Source organism: Marmota flaviventris, chromosome 9 (genome assembly GCF_047511675.1).
Source record: "Marmota flaviventris isolate mMarFla1 chromosome 9, mMarFla1.hap1, whole genome shotgun sequence".
Lineage (NCBI taxonomy): Eukaryota > Metazoa > Chordata > Mammalia > Rodentia > Sciuridae > Marmota > Marmota flaviventris.
Genome location: NC_092506.1, coordinates 105,470,170 through 105,486,576, shown reverse-complemented (window position 1 = coordinate 105,486,576; position 16,407 = coordinate 105,470,170). Strand labels below are relative to the sequence as shown.

General features: G+C 42.0%; 1 protein-coding gene across 1 annotated transcript in view; it reads right to left on the bottom strand.

Moving 5' to 3' along the window:
• Positions 1-5,645: 5,645 nt before the first annotated feature.
• Positions 5,646-16,407, bottom strand: part of Tecta (tectorin alpha) — a 67,034-nt gene continuing 56,272 nt past the window's right edge. Inside the window, exons 16-23 of the mRNA XM_027930635.3 lie at positions 16,041-16,151; positions 14,625-14,827; positions 13,790-13,953; positions 13,077-13,325; positions 8,670-8,832; positions 7,547-7,634; positions 7,143-7,259; positions 5,646-6,348 (exon numbers count right to left, since the gene is read on the bottom strand). Coding sequence (XP_027786436.3) covers positions 6,248-6,348; positions 7,143-7,259; positions 7,547-7,634; positions 8,670-8,832; positions 13,077-13,325; positions 13,790-13,953; positions 14,625-14,827; positions 16,041-16,151 — 1,196 coding nt within the window. The 3' untranslated portion in view covers positions 5,646-6,247. The remainder of the gene's footprint in view (positions 6,349-7,142; positions 7,260-7,546; positions 7,635-8,669; positions 8,833-13,076; positions 13,326-13,789; positions 13,954-14,624; positions 14,828-16,040; positions 16,152-16,407) is intronic.

Sequence of the window (16,407 nt, the reverse complement as noted above, 5' to 3'; positions counted from 1 at the left end):
TAAAAAAAAAAAAGAAAGAAAAAAAGAAAGCAGCCAGAGCTCTGCTCAGCAGGGACGAGATACAAACCCCAAAGGCTCATCCCCAGTAGGTAGGTCCCCTACCGCCTGCATCCGTCACCTCCCTGCTACAATTACCACCCAGTTAATCCACTGATTAGGTTACAACTCTCATCCTCTAACCATTTCACCTCTGAAGCTTCTTAACTGTCTCACACATGAGTTTTGGGGGAACACCTCGTATCCAAACCATAACAATAGCGATTGGTAAAAATGTTTGCATTTTCAGTTGTTTACACAAACAATAGCAGACTGCCATGGGTCAATGACTCAAGTTCATGTTTTGGGGTGGCATTTAAAGAATCCAAGAGGAGACCCAAAGATGTAAAATTTTGCTGGTTTTTTTTTTTTTCTGTTTTTATTACACCAGAGCATCTTGGAATGAAAATTTTTGGTAGAAGACTTAGAAGCACAAACATTTTACAAAATTTTATTGTGAGAATTTTCAAATCATTATGCATTAAGTTCTGTACTTTCCTTCTCCTGACAAATTATAGAAGCCCCTAATGCAGAGGAAACTGTGATGTAGCTGTGAAGTTCTTGGATTGGATGAGTCACGTACCTCTTTGATGTTTATGGGAAAAGTTAACTTTTGCTGAATTTGTATTTTTAGAGCATGATGGCTGGAAATACAGCAAAGTTTTCATGTACTGTAACCACATAAAACTGTTTCATAATTAAAATATTTAGAGTTGTATGATGGAGACATGGGACCCTTGACTTAGTCTGTGCCTTTGGGATAATTTGTCTAAATAACATACATTTAAATTGTCTGCAATCATTAGGTAAATTATTCAATGTGATCCCAAGAGCTGCTTAAGGCAGAGATAGTGAGATTTCTCACCTTCTGTTCCTAGGTTTCACTTAAAGCTAACTAATGAAAGTCATTGTCTGTGAAAAAGACCAGGTTAAAAATACAGCTAGAACATCTGAACCCATGGGGGACATGAATAAAATCTATGGGGCCAGGCATCTCTAGGCTCACTACATTTCTGCTGATCTTCGATTGATATGCCTCCTCTTCTCTCTTGAAGGTTCAAAGCAAGCATTGAAAATCCAGGGCTTTTTAAAAGGGCAAAAATTGTGTTCAGTGCTATCCACAGCTCTTTTTCTCATTTTATGCTGTGAATATTCTGATAGGATGCCTAGATGCTTTTGCATTATACGTTGAGTCATTTTTCCCTTGTGGAATTAGTTTGCCAAATTGCTTTCTGATCCCGACTCTTCAGGAGGGCAGACTCCCTGCCCTGCACGGCTGCACATATTCCTTAACAGCATTTTGCAGCCATCACTGCAAAGACTCATGGAAAGTGAATGAACACACACTTGTGGCTCCCAAATTCAAAGGATCCACGTAGTGATGTTTAAACTTCAAGGGCCAGGATGGACTGCTGAATTGAGGTCATTCAACAGGTAAAAGAAAAACAGGTGGCAGGTAGAGGAAAGCCCTAGGAACCATGCCTTTGCAAATTTGTGTATGAATGTAGTCTTTAAATTAAACAACAACAAAAAGGCTCTAAATCTGGATAGATCCAATGCAAAGATTTTCAAGACTTAAGGTAATTAAATAGGTTATTTTCTTCAGTAAAATAATAATTTTTTCCCTTACCAAAGTAGGGCAATATCAGTAGATTTTTGTGCCTTACCATATTCCACAAAGGAATTTAAGAGGAAAAATCCAAGACACCTGTTTCATGAGTTCTTTGTTCTTAAAAGATTGTTATCATTCCAATATGTCTCATTAGAAATCTAAAATTATTAAGTAAACTTACAAAAGCACACATATGTGAGTGGGTTGCTGTTTTCTTTAGTTAGTACTTATGCCAAATAAGATATAACTTCAAATTAACACTTCTCTAATTTCTCTGTCAAAGTGCAGCAAGATTCAAGAATGAGCAACATTAAATACAGGTGGGAAAGCATTAGTTATGGAAGGTGCTACATTAGTATCAGGTATGGTAGTTTCGTCTAGTGGGAGAACGAATATCTTTGTTTCAAAAATATTTTGTAATTAGTATTTTATGGTAACGAATAAAACAATAGCTAACCTGGAGGCTACCGGCAAACAGAAACACACACCAAAATGTACAGTGAATATTCTTCCCTCCATTTGTTTCCTTAGCAAATAGAATTTGATTGCTAAGTTCTTCATGGAACGATGAGTCTTTTGTATTTTATTTCTATCTATAGCCACTGAGATCTGTCCCTCTGCCATGGAGATGTTGTCTTAGAGGAGAGTCGTATTTCAGCAAACATAATTAAACCATCACAAACAGAGCCTTCCATTAGTCAGAGGAGAGTTATTGCTCATGTGCTGTAGATGCATAGCCAAGTATTTCACACTCTGCTAGGGGAAAATAAAGGCCACTAAATATTTCATGAGTTTTTCTTGATCAGATTGTTTATTTCTCGACATTTTAAAGAGATACTTAATTTTTCTCAGCAGCTACTTTTGTCATCACGTTAGAAAAATAGATATTAAGGGCAGAATTTGCATGGGATGCCAAAAGCTGGTATTTTCCTGGAATGAGGCTTACTGTGCGCATAAAAATAAATCTTATACTGTTCTCCAGAAAATGTCCTTGGCATTTGATGTGTTTTCTAAAGCTATATTCTGGTAATGTTCTGCATCTAAGGTTGGTGGGGCGGCGACGGGCAGGGGGTGGGAATCATAATTTGATTGGTGTGGTTGATATACATTTGGGTTTCATGCAAAAATAAAAAGTGGGCAGTAGAGGGTGCTATTTGATTTTCTTTTTCTCTGAGCTGCGCTGCAGACGTCAGTGCACTTGGGGCACTGAAAAATGCCATCGTGTTCTTTTAAACAGGACAAAATTGCAATGAGATACAAGGTGCAGGGGGGGAGCGGGTGAAGATACCCTGAATTTTGGGAAAAAGATGGAAGGTTCAGAATGAGGTAGAGGCTTAATTAATTCAGAATTAGTAAAGAAATAATTCTTTATTACCCTCGTCCTGCATGATTGTCATCTTTTGATAATTACTTAATTCTTTTGGTTGAAAGAAATTTTATTAAATTTCAAGCTCTTGCTAAATGTCAAATGGTTCTAAAAATAGTTATAATATTAGACTATGTTAAACAATTAGTGCTCTCAAATTTTGCCATTAGAATTTTCAGGAGAGCACACATCTACTAGTAGTTAAGAAACTAATTATAGAATTCCCAACTGTCACAAATGCCAGACCCCAAGATGCGGTTTCTTTTGATATCAAATACCAAGTCAATAAGATTCCCAATTAGCTCCCTTTTAAACCTTTGCTAAGCATGTGCTTTTGCCTCACCCCCACCCCCCAGGCAAATCTTTTACAAGGAAAAGGTAATGTTCCAGAATTATCTTAATGTATACTATCATATGGTTTATGTTTGTGGTGCCATTTTCTAACATAAGAATATTTGAAAAGAAACTTAATGTTCTCATTTTACAGGGAGGAAAATTAGGGTATTGAGGCACTGAATAATTTGTTTGGAGCATAGAATGTATAGAAGGGTCAAGGTCACCTCCAGTTCTTCTGCCTTCCAGGCAGTTAACTAAAGGGCTTTGTGTTTTCGTTCTGTGCAAGTATTTCTCAGTCCAGAAAGAAGTGATTGACCAGGAGAAGAGAGTCATCACTGCCGATTTCCAGTTCTTCCTTTCAAGCACAGGGGACGTTCCCACTTCCACCTCTCTGAAAGTGAGTGACAGCCATGTGGCTTGCATTGACTGATGGGATGGGAACAGTGGCAATAGGTGCCCTTTCAGGCAAAGGCATGACAGGGGGTGGGGTGTGATGCTCTGTGCCCTCTTCCTTTGCCAAGGTAACTCTTGAAGCCACATGTTGAGCCTCAAAAGATAATGACACCTTTGTCAACTTCCATTCCAGGATGCCAGTGGGGAGCAGACCCTTCTTGTATCAGCAAGAAACAAACCTTTATTGTCGAAGGAAACTGAGACACTGGCTCCATAACCTGGCTTATCCCAATGACAGACAAGTGAAGGCTGTCAGTCAAGTGAGAAAGCCAGACACCAAGAACAAAAGTGTCACAAGAAAGGATCTAATAAAAAAAAAGTTACCATTTTTAATTTAGTAATTTCTAACTTAGATATGAGAATCAATGGAGAAGTTATCAAGGAATTTATATATCATTTTTCTTTCTTGTATGTTTTTGTTCACAGTTCATCCAAGAAACTTGAGTAAAGCAATAAGAAGACACTTTTGTGTTTATCCCATAATCCATCTGATTAGCCTTCTGTTACGGTTTCAATATGAAGTGTCCCCCCAATGCAAAAAGGTTTAGAGGACAAATGATTGGGTTACGAGAGCATTAACCCAATCAGTGAATTAATCCCCTGATAAGATTAACTGGGGGTGTGGCTGGAGGAGGTAGGTCATTGGGGGCTTGCCTTTGGGGTATATATTTTGTATCTGGCTAGCAGAGTCCCTTTCTGCGTTCTGATCATCAGGTGAGCTTCTTCCCTCTGCTACACTCTTCCACCATGATCTCCTTCCTCATCTTGAGCCCCAAGGAATGGAGCCTGCTGTTTACGGACTGAGACATCTGAAACCGTGAGCCCCCAAATAAACTCTTCCTCCTCCACATTTATGCTGGTCGGGTCTTTTAGTCGCAGTGGTGCAAAAGCTGACTAAGACACCTTCTATGGTCTTAGTGGAAATGATCAGTAGCTGGTGTGTCTTCTGATCTTGAAGTCTGGGACCATCAGGAGCTGTGGTTTCAGGTAACCACAAACATGCACCCAACATGAGTTTCTATCACCAGGAAGATGAAATATTGAGACTCGGCTTGAATAGATATATTTGACTCCTTCATCCATCTCAATGTTCAGCATTTTCTTAAAAAGATCTTATAATGTCCAAGCATGAGCAGATATCAATTTTTCTCTATCAATACCATTGTTCTCTGAGCCTCACAGCACGAGTGACAGCCCAGACCAGCCAGAATTTGTAGGCCCTCCAGGCCAGAGCCAGGAGAACACAGCAGCTCGGGGCAGACTGTCTACACCCCACTTCATCAACCCAGTGACAGTATGATGCTGCTGCCTTTGACCTGTGAGACAGCAGCTACCACACCACGTTCAAGGATGCTCAGCATTTCTGCTCAGCTTTTCAGTGTTCCCAGAAAAAATGCAAAAATGCTATCAACTTGAATCCAAGACAATTTTAAAATAAACTTGAAGTGGGTTCTTTTTTTGTTTTTAACCTTAAAAGGGGAGGCACTCCAGGGATATATTTTGCAGGCCCTCCATTTTGCAGTTAATTATAGTAAATGTGTGTTTATATACCACTTACAATGGAGGACACTGCCTGCTTTTCTTCTGCAAAGCACCTTAATGCTCCGCTAATGCTCTGTAAGTGCACCCGAGTAGTAATAACACAACACATTACAGCTGTGGCCAGCAGTGCCTACCTGGTCCAATGGCTGCTGCTTGCTCTTTTCTGTTTTTAATCATAGCGAGCTATTTAGCGTGCAAAGCTTCACATCGATAAGAATGATTCTGGCCACCAAATAATGAGAATACTTGAACACAAAGTTTATTTAAGGATAAAACACATTAAAATTATTTGGTTGATCTGTGAAAAGAGAAGGGACTGGGTTTGAGGGGTGGGATCGGGGTGAGGTTCCCCAGGTCTGCAATTAATATATCCAGGGGCCAAAGCTGCCATGGCAAGGTGGAGAGCTGCGGTGGGCGGGCAAAGGGACTCGTCCTCAACAGAACAGAGCCATGGTGCAGGTTGTAGATCAGACACTTCCACAGGCCAGCGAGATTCCTTAGAGGGAGCCAAACCTTTCAGTCATCACTCCCAGATTGTTCCAACTAGCCCTAACTCTGTAACAAGTAGGATCCAGAACTAGCAGTGGCTGGACAGATTTCTCTGGTCAGATTTCTATAACTAGAGTTCATTTCCTTTACTGGATTTTCACATGAGCCAAGGTTTCTAGTGACAACTGTTTGGGAATTTTAGTTAAATACATCCTTCCCATGACTGGCTTTTAGAAGCCCTGGTGCGTATTTTGAAAGAGGGACCTGGAATCTCTGACCACTGGAGACAAGTGGCATGATTGTGAGAAGGTGGACACTTTCAAATAGATTTTGACTTAGGGACACACACTTTTTATCCTACAGGGAGTTGAAGTAAGTAAATTACAGTACTTTATATAGCAACCTTGAGTGCATTATGAGGTTGTGTCTGATTGATATACAAAATGCCATAGTGAAATTTGGGTCACGATGAGAAGAAGTGTCCAAACTTGAAGATCAACTGAAGAATTAGAGGCTGTGGACAGAGAGGAACATAATAAGTCCTATGGGGTGGTGGTGGGGAGAATGCCAGTTAGACAGGCATCACTTCTATGCAACACTCAACTAAATAAAGGAAATTTCATGGCCAAGAACTCACTTTACCCAAATGGCCCTGGCTCAGGCAGCAAAAAATCAAAATTAATCCAACCTTGAAGAGGATCCTGCTAAGCTCTGAGGGAGGAAACCATGTCAAGACTGCTCTCTCATTTGTTAAGGCAAACGTCTAATCCCAGCCTCAGCCCAGGTAGACCTGGCATTCAGATTTATAGCCAATATATAATCCTGAAGTGGTAGTGTAAATTTTCTTCTATCATTATCTTTAGATGAAAAAGCAGGGATGCAAAGGTTTTTCTTTTTTCTTTTTTAATGGTGCTAGAATTCTTTGGGTGTTTTCCCATCTTTCCTCTTTTTTGGGGGGGATGGGTACCAGGGATTGAACTCAGGGGCATTCAATCACTGCATCACATCCCCAACCCACTACACAATAAAATGAAAATTGTATTTTATTTAGAGACAGGGTCTCACTGAGTCGCTCAGCGTCTCGCTGTTGCTGAGGCTGCTTCTGAACTCGTGATCCTCCCGCCTCAGCCTCCGGACCCCTGGGATTACAGGCCTGTGTCAGCCCGCCCAGCCATCTTCCCTTCTCAATTTCTGAAACTTTCCTAGGTAAGTTGCTGACTGGGTGGGCTTCAGATCTGAGTTTCTCCTTCTGGGGTTGGGGACTTTCTAGGACCCTCATTGCCTGCCCTGACTCAGAAGAGCCTCTACCTCGGCAGCTCCTGCCGTCCTCTTGCAGGGTTCCCGTCACGCAGCTGCACAGAGGCCCGTCCACCCGGCTGGTGCAGATCTGCTCACATCCTCCGTTGTCTTCACACCAGTCCAGCCCTGAAAACAAGCAGTCAGGCAAATTAATTGTAGACCATTCCACCCTCCAATTCATATAGAAGGGAAGGTTTTAATGAAAGGAGAGGATGAAGAAAAGCCCCATGCTGCCGAGTTCTTAAAAGCCAATGAAAATATTTCTTCAAGGGAGCAGGCGGGCAGTCTTCTCACACTGGTGTCCCCAACACCATCACCTCATGCACTAGACCCACATCACAGGTGAAGCACGTCTGAGCCTTCAAGTCCCACTGTTTCAATAATTTATAGTGTGTTTTAGGAAACATACATACTTTTTCTCCTAATAGGTCCCACTGAAATGATCTGTTCTTTAGGTTCTTTTGTATAATCTGTGGCAATCCTGGAATTTTGTGGGCAAGTCTGAAAGACAGAACACCAGAGGGAAAATTTCACACAATTAAGCTGATAACTTATTCCTCACCATGTTTCCACCTGCAAAAGAGGCAGAGGCTCCGGCCTCCAGCACTATTGCTGCTCAGATTAATTAGAACCAATGCATTCTTGATCATTGAATCCACTGGGACGCCAGGCTTTAGGTTGAGCAGAATTAAATATACTCTTCACAGTAGAATTATATTCAAAGAGGCCCTTTGCTCGGGAATGAGGATTGTTGTATCTCATGGACACTAATGTATGCGGCACCATCTGCAAGGAGCCCTGGCCATAATTCATATCTTGATTCTGCAAACAAGGGGGTAAGCAAAAAGCTGCAATATTAAAGGTTAGGAGCCAGGTACCAATGCAATCACATCTTAAGGACATAGCAATATGTAGTGGGGTGTAAGCCTGGCATGGAAGAGATGCTTAATTTGCACTTCAGCCTCATCCCACAGCCCCCCTAGAGCCTCAGGCCCTGTGGATCAGATGAGCTGTTGGATACTTTGATAAATTGCCTCCTGAGGTCAGCAGTTTGCTATGGTGGAGTGATACTCTGCTCAGTGGTCATCAGACTCAGGTGGCCTGAGACTCCTTGAGACTTCAGTACAGTGGTCCTCAGCCAGACCAATGCCCCCACCCCTACCCTCCAGTGGACTTTTTGGCAATGTCTGGACACATTTTTTGGATGTTACAACTGGGGAGTAGATAGCATTGGCATCTGTTGGGCAGAGACCAGGGACACTGCACAGGGCAATCCCCCACAACAAAGGATGTCATTGGTGCTAGCTTGAGGAGCCCTGGTCGGATGTTAAGTCAATGACCAGTTGACATTTCGGAGACAGGAGTAAATGCACATCATTCCACTGTGCTCTCCCCCACCAAAGATGACTACCCACCAAAGACTCCTGTGCATCTGTGGATTACTCCAGTTCAGCCACCTGGTACTCAGTCTTCATACTGGAAATGCTGGAGCAGGGAGAGTAAGTCTAAGCATTTGATTTTTACACTGTCACTTACGATTTTACAGGAGTACTTTTCTGAGTCACAGAGCGACACTGCACAGTGAAGATGAACTTCATCATAATCCCCAATGAATTTAAAGACGGTGACGTGAAAACGGCAGGTTAGGGAGACTCCATTCTCCTCGATGCCGATGGTGTTATCTTTAATGTTCTGACACCTATTCAGAAAAAATAATGGCATCTTGGCTTCCCATTTTTTCCTCTTACACGTTAATCCTCATCTTCATTTCAGAATTTCAAATGAATGTGGCCTCTGGACTTGTCATCTATTATCACTCCCTCCTACTCTCATTGTTTGTTCTGAAACTTTAAATACCACCTCAGTTAGTATCCTAACTGCAACTAAAAATTAAATGACCGTAGGGACTGCACTCAATTTCCCTGTGCTTCAAGACCTCAGTCCGCCCCCTCATGATGCTGTGTTTTACTGATAACAATTTAGCAAACACAAGATTAGTTCTGACTTCCTCTGTACTTTCTTCAGTTAATTATCAATGTTGGCAGGGGCCCCTGATTCAAAGCCTCTTGGGAACTCTTCCCACACATTAAAATAGGTAGGAGCTGGGGCTGGGGGAGAGGCACAGCCCGGGAGGAGCTGGAGCAGGGTCCTGGCGCAGGTGAGCGCCTCTCCTCAACTCCTTTCTCCTTGTGGTACCGAGCCAATACCCAGTCCCAGGCAAGACCTTCCTCAAGCACAGATATTTTGCTTTAACGACTTAAAAGTTCCCCAAATGTATCACAGTGGCATATATTCCAGTGTCTTCATGGAATGTTTTCCCCACTGGAAGGTCTTTCTGCTCCTGTCCCCTTGCATGACACCTACTCTTTCACAGCACAGTCTACAGCACCCCTTCTCTACACGGAGCCTCTAGGCATGCTCTAAGCAGGCAGGAATAGGAGGTCTTTTCCAGATTTGCCAACAGCACCCTGTTGAGCTCCTCCAGAGCAAGAATCAAACTGCAAGAATCAAGGTTCCAATCATCGCAGGGCACATGGTAAGTATTTGAAAATCTTTGTTGAATGAATGAATAAGCGAATGAATGAATGAGTTGTGCTGCCATGGCCCAAGGTGGGCTCCTAGGTGCCAAGAGGCTCTTTAAAATGATCAAGATAAAAGGGGTGACTCTTTCTCTTTCTTATGTTTCTTTTCCCCAAACCCACAGGATTAAATAGCTTAGTAATAAGGAAAATTAAAAATCGAAGTTATCCTTCAGCATTCCCACACCTATTAAGTTTCATAATTAGTCTTCTAGGCAAAATGCAAGTTGCTTTTCAAGGCAGTCGTCTCTGAAATGCTTTGAAAGCAAAACTTTATATGCCATCCTTTTTTTTTTTTTCTTGTCCTTATTATGATTGTGGATAATCTAAATTGGCTCAAGGATTCTAAAATGGTAGCGTCTCTCCAATCTTCACACAGACTTCCCCTCTTAGCCAGATCACCAGCTGTCTCCCAGGGAGATGAAGTTTAGGTATCAGAAAAAAACATGAAGCAAAGCATCCTTGGCTATTTTGGGGCCTCCTTTAAAGCAAGCAAACAAGCCAGGCATGAATCTTCTGAACACCAATGAAGAATAGCTGTCCCTCCCACTTTTTCAGAGAAAAGAGAAGTGGGCATTGTGCCCCAACCCCCACCAGTTTCTGAGCTACTGATAAGTTGGTGCTGTCTCTGTGCTCCACACAGCTAGGGAGGATCAACTGACCCCAAAACATTTAAGTGGACCTGTTTCGCTGCTCATTAATTAAGCACTGAGCATCAGTTTTCCCCTAAGTTCAGTGGAAGAAAACAAAACAAAACAATAACCGCATCCCTCCAAGAAAGGTTAGAAGGATTGATGGATTCAAATTCTCCCAGATGACGAAATCATTTCCCACCTAACCACAGTTTAATTTGAAGGCCTTTATTCACACAGACCCTGGGGTAAGCTGAGATTTATGAACATGCCTGCTGGCTCGCACTTCCTCTCTGGGTCAAGTCCATTAAATACTGTTTTTAAAATGCTAAATGCCACCTCATCCTTCAAAGGAGACACAAGTTCCATAATCTGAGTTTCCATTTGCAGAGTAGCTCAGGTTATAGCTCTTTTACACTGGGAAAGAAGTACAATAAGGACAGGGAGGAGACATGGAGAAAAGGAAAACTGTCCCATTAACCCAAGCACCAAGGACTCAAAGACACCAAGGACTCAAAGCCCCTCCCTTTGCCTCTGAGAAGGCTAATACCAACTCAGAGAGACACATGCCTTAGCGAGGCCTTTGTTGAAAATTCCACGACATGCCTGCACAACCCGTGCCACGTGCCACCCAGCTCTAGCAATGAGCCGTGTTTTCTGACACCTAAAAAAATTCCTTCCCTCCCCTTGCTGGTCATGTGACCATGGTGAATTCTGAGCCTGCCTTCTCCAAGCCTGCCTCGTCTACAAAATGGTGGATGTCAATTATTTGCCCAAAGTCACATCCCTCTTCTCTTGGGGCACCATTCCTCTTTCCCACAACCACAAAGCTATTAAACAGTGTCCACAGCACCCTCTGCCCATCATAGGAGTAGGTGCTGATCCAGCCCAGACAACTGCTATGGTGCATTCCCCCTACAAAGGACAGGCAAGTGATCCAAGACAGAGTTGTCTTCCTTCCCTAGGAGTCCCTGAGTTGGAATTAGAAGAGCTCTCTCCTCTGTGGTGACAGTGGTGCATGAATGTGAGGCCAGGATTGTCAGTGACTGACAAGGTCAATGAGAGAGCAGAGAGAGGTAGAGACAAGAGATGAGCAAGAAGAAGGGCTTGACAGCTCCCTGGATTCGATCATCCTCAGGCTACATCTACTCCTGTGATTTGATTACCCCTTAAACACCTTGGTTTTATTTGGTTCTGGTTGTGGGGGGTTTTTTGGCATAGGCTAATTTAAATTGGCCTTTACCAGTTATAAGAAAAGAATTTTGATAATAAAGTCCCTATTTAAAGAATTATTTTATTGGGGTTATGGAACTGTTCTAAAATTAGACTGTGGTGATGTTTGTGCTCCTTTGAAGACTTACTGAAAATCATGGAATTTTATACTTAAAGCAAGTAAATTTAATTGCATATAAATTATGTTTTAAATCAAGCTGTTAAAAATGAATTTTTGCAAAAGATCTGTTATATGTATAAACTGCCTGACATAGCTGGTGTTTTTTTTTTTTTAAGTAAAGATAATTATTTTTACTGTTGTTTGGTTCTTTAGTCTTCTCTTGTCATCCATCCATTAATTCATTAAATAAATTTTATTGTGTAACCACTATGTTTCAGGAAATATATGAGATGGTGGGCATACAGTGATAAGAAAAAAGAAACTTGTAGAGCTTACAAACTATTGCTGTAATTCCCTTTTACCCAAAGTTTCACTTTCTACAATTTCAGTTACCTGCATTCAACAGCCATACAAAAATATTAAATGAAAAATTCCAGAAATAGCACATACATTTGAAATTGCATGCCGTTCTGAGTAGCACAATGAGATATTGTACTGTCCTACTCCATCTATCCAGGACATGAATCATCCCATTGTCCACTGTATCTATGCTGTATATGCTACCTACCTGATAGTTATCTAGTAACCACCTTAGTTATAGATCAGTGTTGTGTTATCTCAGTGCTTGTGTGCAACCCTTATGTGGTAGCCTGATGCTGTATCCCAATGCCCACCTACATCATTCACCTCACTCGTCTCTCATCATGTGAGCACTGAATCACCTCACAATATCACAAGAAGATGAAGGATAAGTACAGTATAGTAAGATATTTTGAGAGAGATACCATGTTTGCATACATTTTATCATAGTATACTATTATAATAGTTTTGTTTTATTAGTTATTGTTTTTAATCCCTTCCTTTGCCTAAATTATAAACTGAACTTTTCCATGGCATGTGTGTATGGGACAAGGCACAACACATGGAGGGTTCAGTATTCTCCACGGTTTCATTTCAGGCATCTACTGGGAGTCTTGGAATGTCACCCTCAGATAAGGGTGCACTACTCTTGTAATTTCTTTGTTATTTTGATAGGTGTCCTACTCATCCTATTCTTTCATTTGCATAATTCTCATTCCTCTCAAATTGAAGTTCAAAGTAGACAGGACCAAATCCCTTTTTGATCACAACGATGATAAAGCATCTTGTAGTTAATACTGCATGACTTGAAGGACCTGCCACTAACTGCTGTGTGACTTTAAGCAAGTTACTTGACCTCATCTATAAAATGAGGCTTAGAAAGTCTACATCATAGGTTATTATGAGAATTAAATGAATTCCCTGATACAAAATGCTGGTTCTGAAGGTGTCAACAAATGTTAGTTTCTATTCCTTTCCCTAAAACATAATTAGACAATATTATGGCTCTGAGACTGCCATCTATTAAAAGGCCACTCACCCTCCTTCAATGATGAAGTATCGGAGCTTATCATTGCTGTCACGGGAAGGGGTGGCATAGCACTTGTTGAGCGTGAGGATCAAATGTGTAGAGTCAGCTCCAACCACAAAGACCCCTACGTACAGCACATCTCGTGTGGTCAAGACTACTTCACCCTGGCGGTAAGGATGTTTGTAGGAGGCATTTTTGTAGAGCGCCATCTTGGTGGTAAAGCTGCCTTCTTGGGTTGGAACCGTCAGGTTAATGACACTAAAATAGAAATAGTCATAAGGCAGGCAATACAAAACAATTTCATTAATTCAACTGCCTTCCATTTGTTCAAGCTGGAAAAGCAGAGGGAAGGCAAAGTATGTAGTTATAAAGTCTAAGGCTGCACAGTCCAAACTGGTTCCTACCAGGTACATGGAGCAATTTAAATCCAAATGAAACACAATTAATTCAAAAATTAAAAATTCAATTCCTCTGTCCCCTGAGCCATATTCCAAGTGCTCAATGGCCACATGTAGCTACCATATTGTATAGCTGAGATAGGGAACATTTCCATCACTGTAGAAAGTTCTATTGAACAGTGCTGGTCTAAAGTACCTAGGTTCAGGAAATAAGAATTTTATTTTCCCTCGGGCTTCAGAGATAAATGCTAACAATTTTGATTATGCTAACCTTAACTGTCAAGGAAAGACAAAGTTATGAATACAGCCCATGAAATCCTTTACCTTAGCATAGGCTTTACTACAGAATCCAAGGAGATCTTGATATCCAGCTCATAAGCACATGAAAATTCCACATTGATTGTGCGGTCCCTGGTGATGATGTTGCCAGTGTTGTTGGCACTTTCGATCCAGATTGTGTTTTTATACATGATATGAGTGCTGTTGGACTGCAGAGCAAAGGGAGGTCAGAAATCATTAAATCTGGGAACGAGTATGTGGCTTGCATTTTAAATCCATATCCCTGAAAGTGGAGAAATGGCTTCATTCCATACATAACCCAGAGGCCATTATAAATCAGTATGGCACTGGCCTCAGCATTTACTCAGGGAGAAAGTATTACAATAGATGTCAACAGCACCCTTCAGTCTGATAACCTTGAAATGCCCATGGAAGGTAGATTTCATGTACCACTGAATTCTAACAATACCCAGTCCCCAGTCATCCATGGAAATGCAAGCTAGGGAGAACATGGAGTATTGCTGGTTTGAGGTAATATAAACTGATTGAAAATTATTTTTAAACCCTTAATTCAAACCTCTCTTCCACCAAACATTTTGCCGTACATGAAGGTACTTACTCCTTTCTCGCCTTCTGATAAATGTTAATGAGCAGAGCCATGAACGGAAGACACACCCCCAGAAGGAACAAGAAAAGAAGTGAGAAGCTTTGTTAACCTACACATCGCTCTTTCAATTCAACCACTTAGTGATGACTGCCTTGTGCATATGCCTTTCACTGTTCTCCAAAGAGCATATTTTTAAGAGGACCACCTTGACCTTGGCTTTAAGGAGCTGTCTCTACCTCCGCCAGGTGCTCCTTCCTATGCCCATTTTCTCACCTGCACGATGTTGCCACAATTCCCTTTGGTGTTGTTGATCTGAAAGGAGATAAAGTCTTCCCCCTCGATGCCAGTGCACTGCCTGTCATTGATTCTCACACCCTCCCTCTCAAAGCCAAGCTGGAAGAGTTTGCACTTAGAGATGGACACTTCCATCTGGGCCGCCTTGCAGGTCACCTCTGCATCAATGATGTCATGTGAGTCTGTGGGAACAGTTGTTAAGGAAAGCAAATCAGTGGGAGCCGGTCTTGCTGCAGGGGTGGGACTGAGGCATCACCCTGCCGTGCTCCTATAGAAAAGGCAAATGAGCTCCACTCAGGCTGCAAGCATTTCTAATTAAGCTTTGATCAGACCAAATGAGCATATGAATTCATTCAAAGCAATAACTTGGGCATTGGTAGAGCCTTATTAAAAAGATAAAAATGCTAATAAAGAGCCCTTTGTCTTTCTTTATAAACCAAGGCCTTCCTCCCACACATACTGGTGGCAGCTACTTTTCGGTGACATACAGAATCTGGCACTTTGTGGCCTGGCTAAGGAGCATGCTCCCCAGGAAGAACAGCACTGGCCTGGCCACACCCAAAGCCCTGGTTGAATCCAGCTCAGCACAACCTCTTAGCAAGTCCCAGGTGAGCATCAGGAATTGCCTTTTGACAGGATATTGCACCAATTGACATTTTCTCTGAGTGTATAAATAGCTGGTAATAAGAAACAGAAATATTTATATCTGCCTAGGTGAACCATGTTGTCCCCTCCTATGGAGCCTTTTAGTCAATTAGGTTTTCATTCTTGAAGGATGTTAAATTTAGCACATGCCTCTGAATTACTTGGTTCAACAAAGGGCGTGGGGATGGAAAGCGAAGCAGCTCTGCAAGCTGGCACCGAGATGATGTGCTCTGCCAAGATCAGGGCCATTTCTACCTTAAGGCAAACACAGTTAGCAACAAGGCCAGGAGTCCCAGGTATTTGCTGCTTGCTTCAAACATTCCTGTTGTATCTTCAAGACCAAAAAGGTTTGGGCCAGATAAAACTGGCTGCAGGTCAGTCTAAGGCACCTGGCTCTCTTCCTTCCTTCATGCTGGCGTCAAACCACCTTACTTCTTCCTCACATAAAAGATCCACTTGGATCTCTATGTTGTATGTGGACTTGATGGAACTGGCCCATCCCATTCATATACAAATGTGCACATTATCATTTGTTGAAGAAAGGATGAAGCTGTGAGAAAATGAACATTAGCCCATTTTGGTCAGATTGCTTCTTCGTTCTGCTTAAACACTCCCAAAAGTTTTGCTCCTGGAATTTTTCTAACCCATGAGGTAGGACACATCAAGGTCCTTCCTTGGAGCTTTCCTATGCCACTGCCAGCCCTCCTCCATTGGGCCTTTCTGGGTGGAGAGGTGGCACTTGTTACTCACTGTTTCCGTAGGGGGGTGGCTCAATGCAACCACACAGCTCTCCTCCATTTTCCAGCTCACAGGTTCGGTTGGGACAGTCCGCCCCGACACAGGGATCTTCAACCACTCCTGCTAAAAAGGAAAACACACAGAAACACGCACAACTTGATTTTCACACTACACGTGGTAGCATTTGGTCATACTCCGGATTTACCACTTCAGTTCAGTCAGAAATGGTCAGAGATTAGCTGTAAGTTAACAGAGAGGGCAACCTTCCAGAAAAAATGAATGGCAATAGCTAGTGATTGGATGTTTGCTATGGACCTGGCACTGTGCCTCAGGCTTTAGCTGAATTCACATGTTAGATCCTCACAAACGTTCCTTAAGC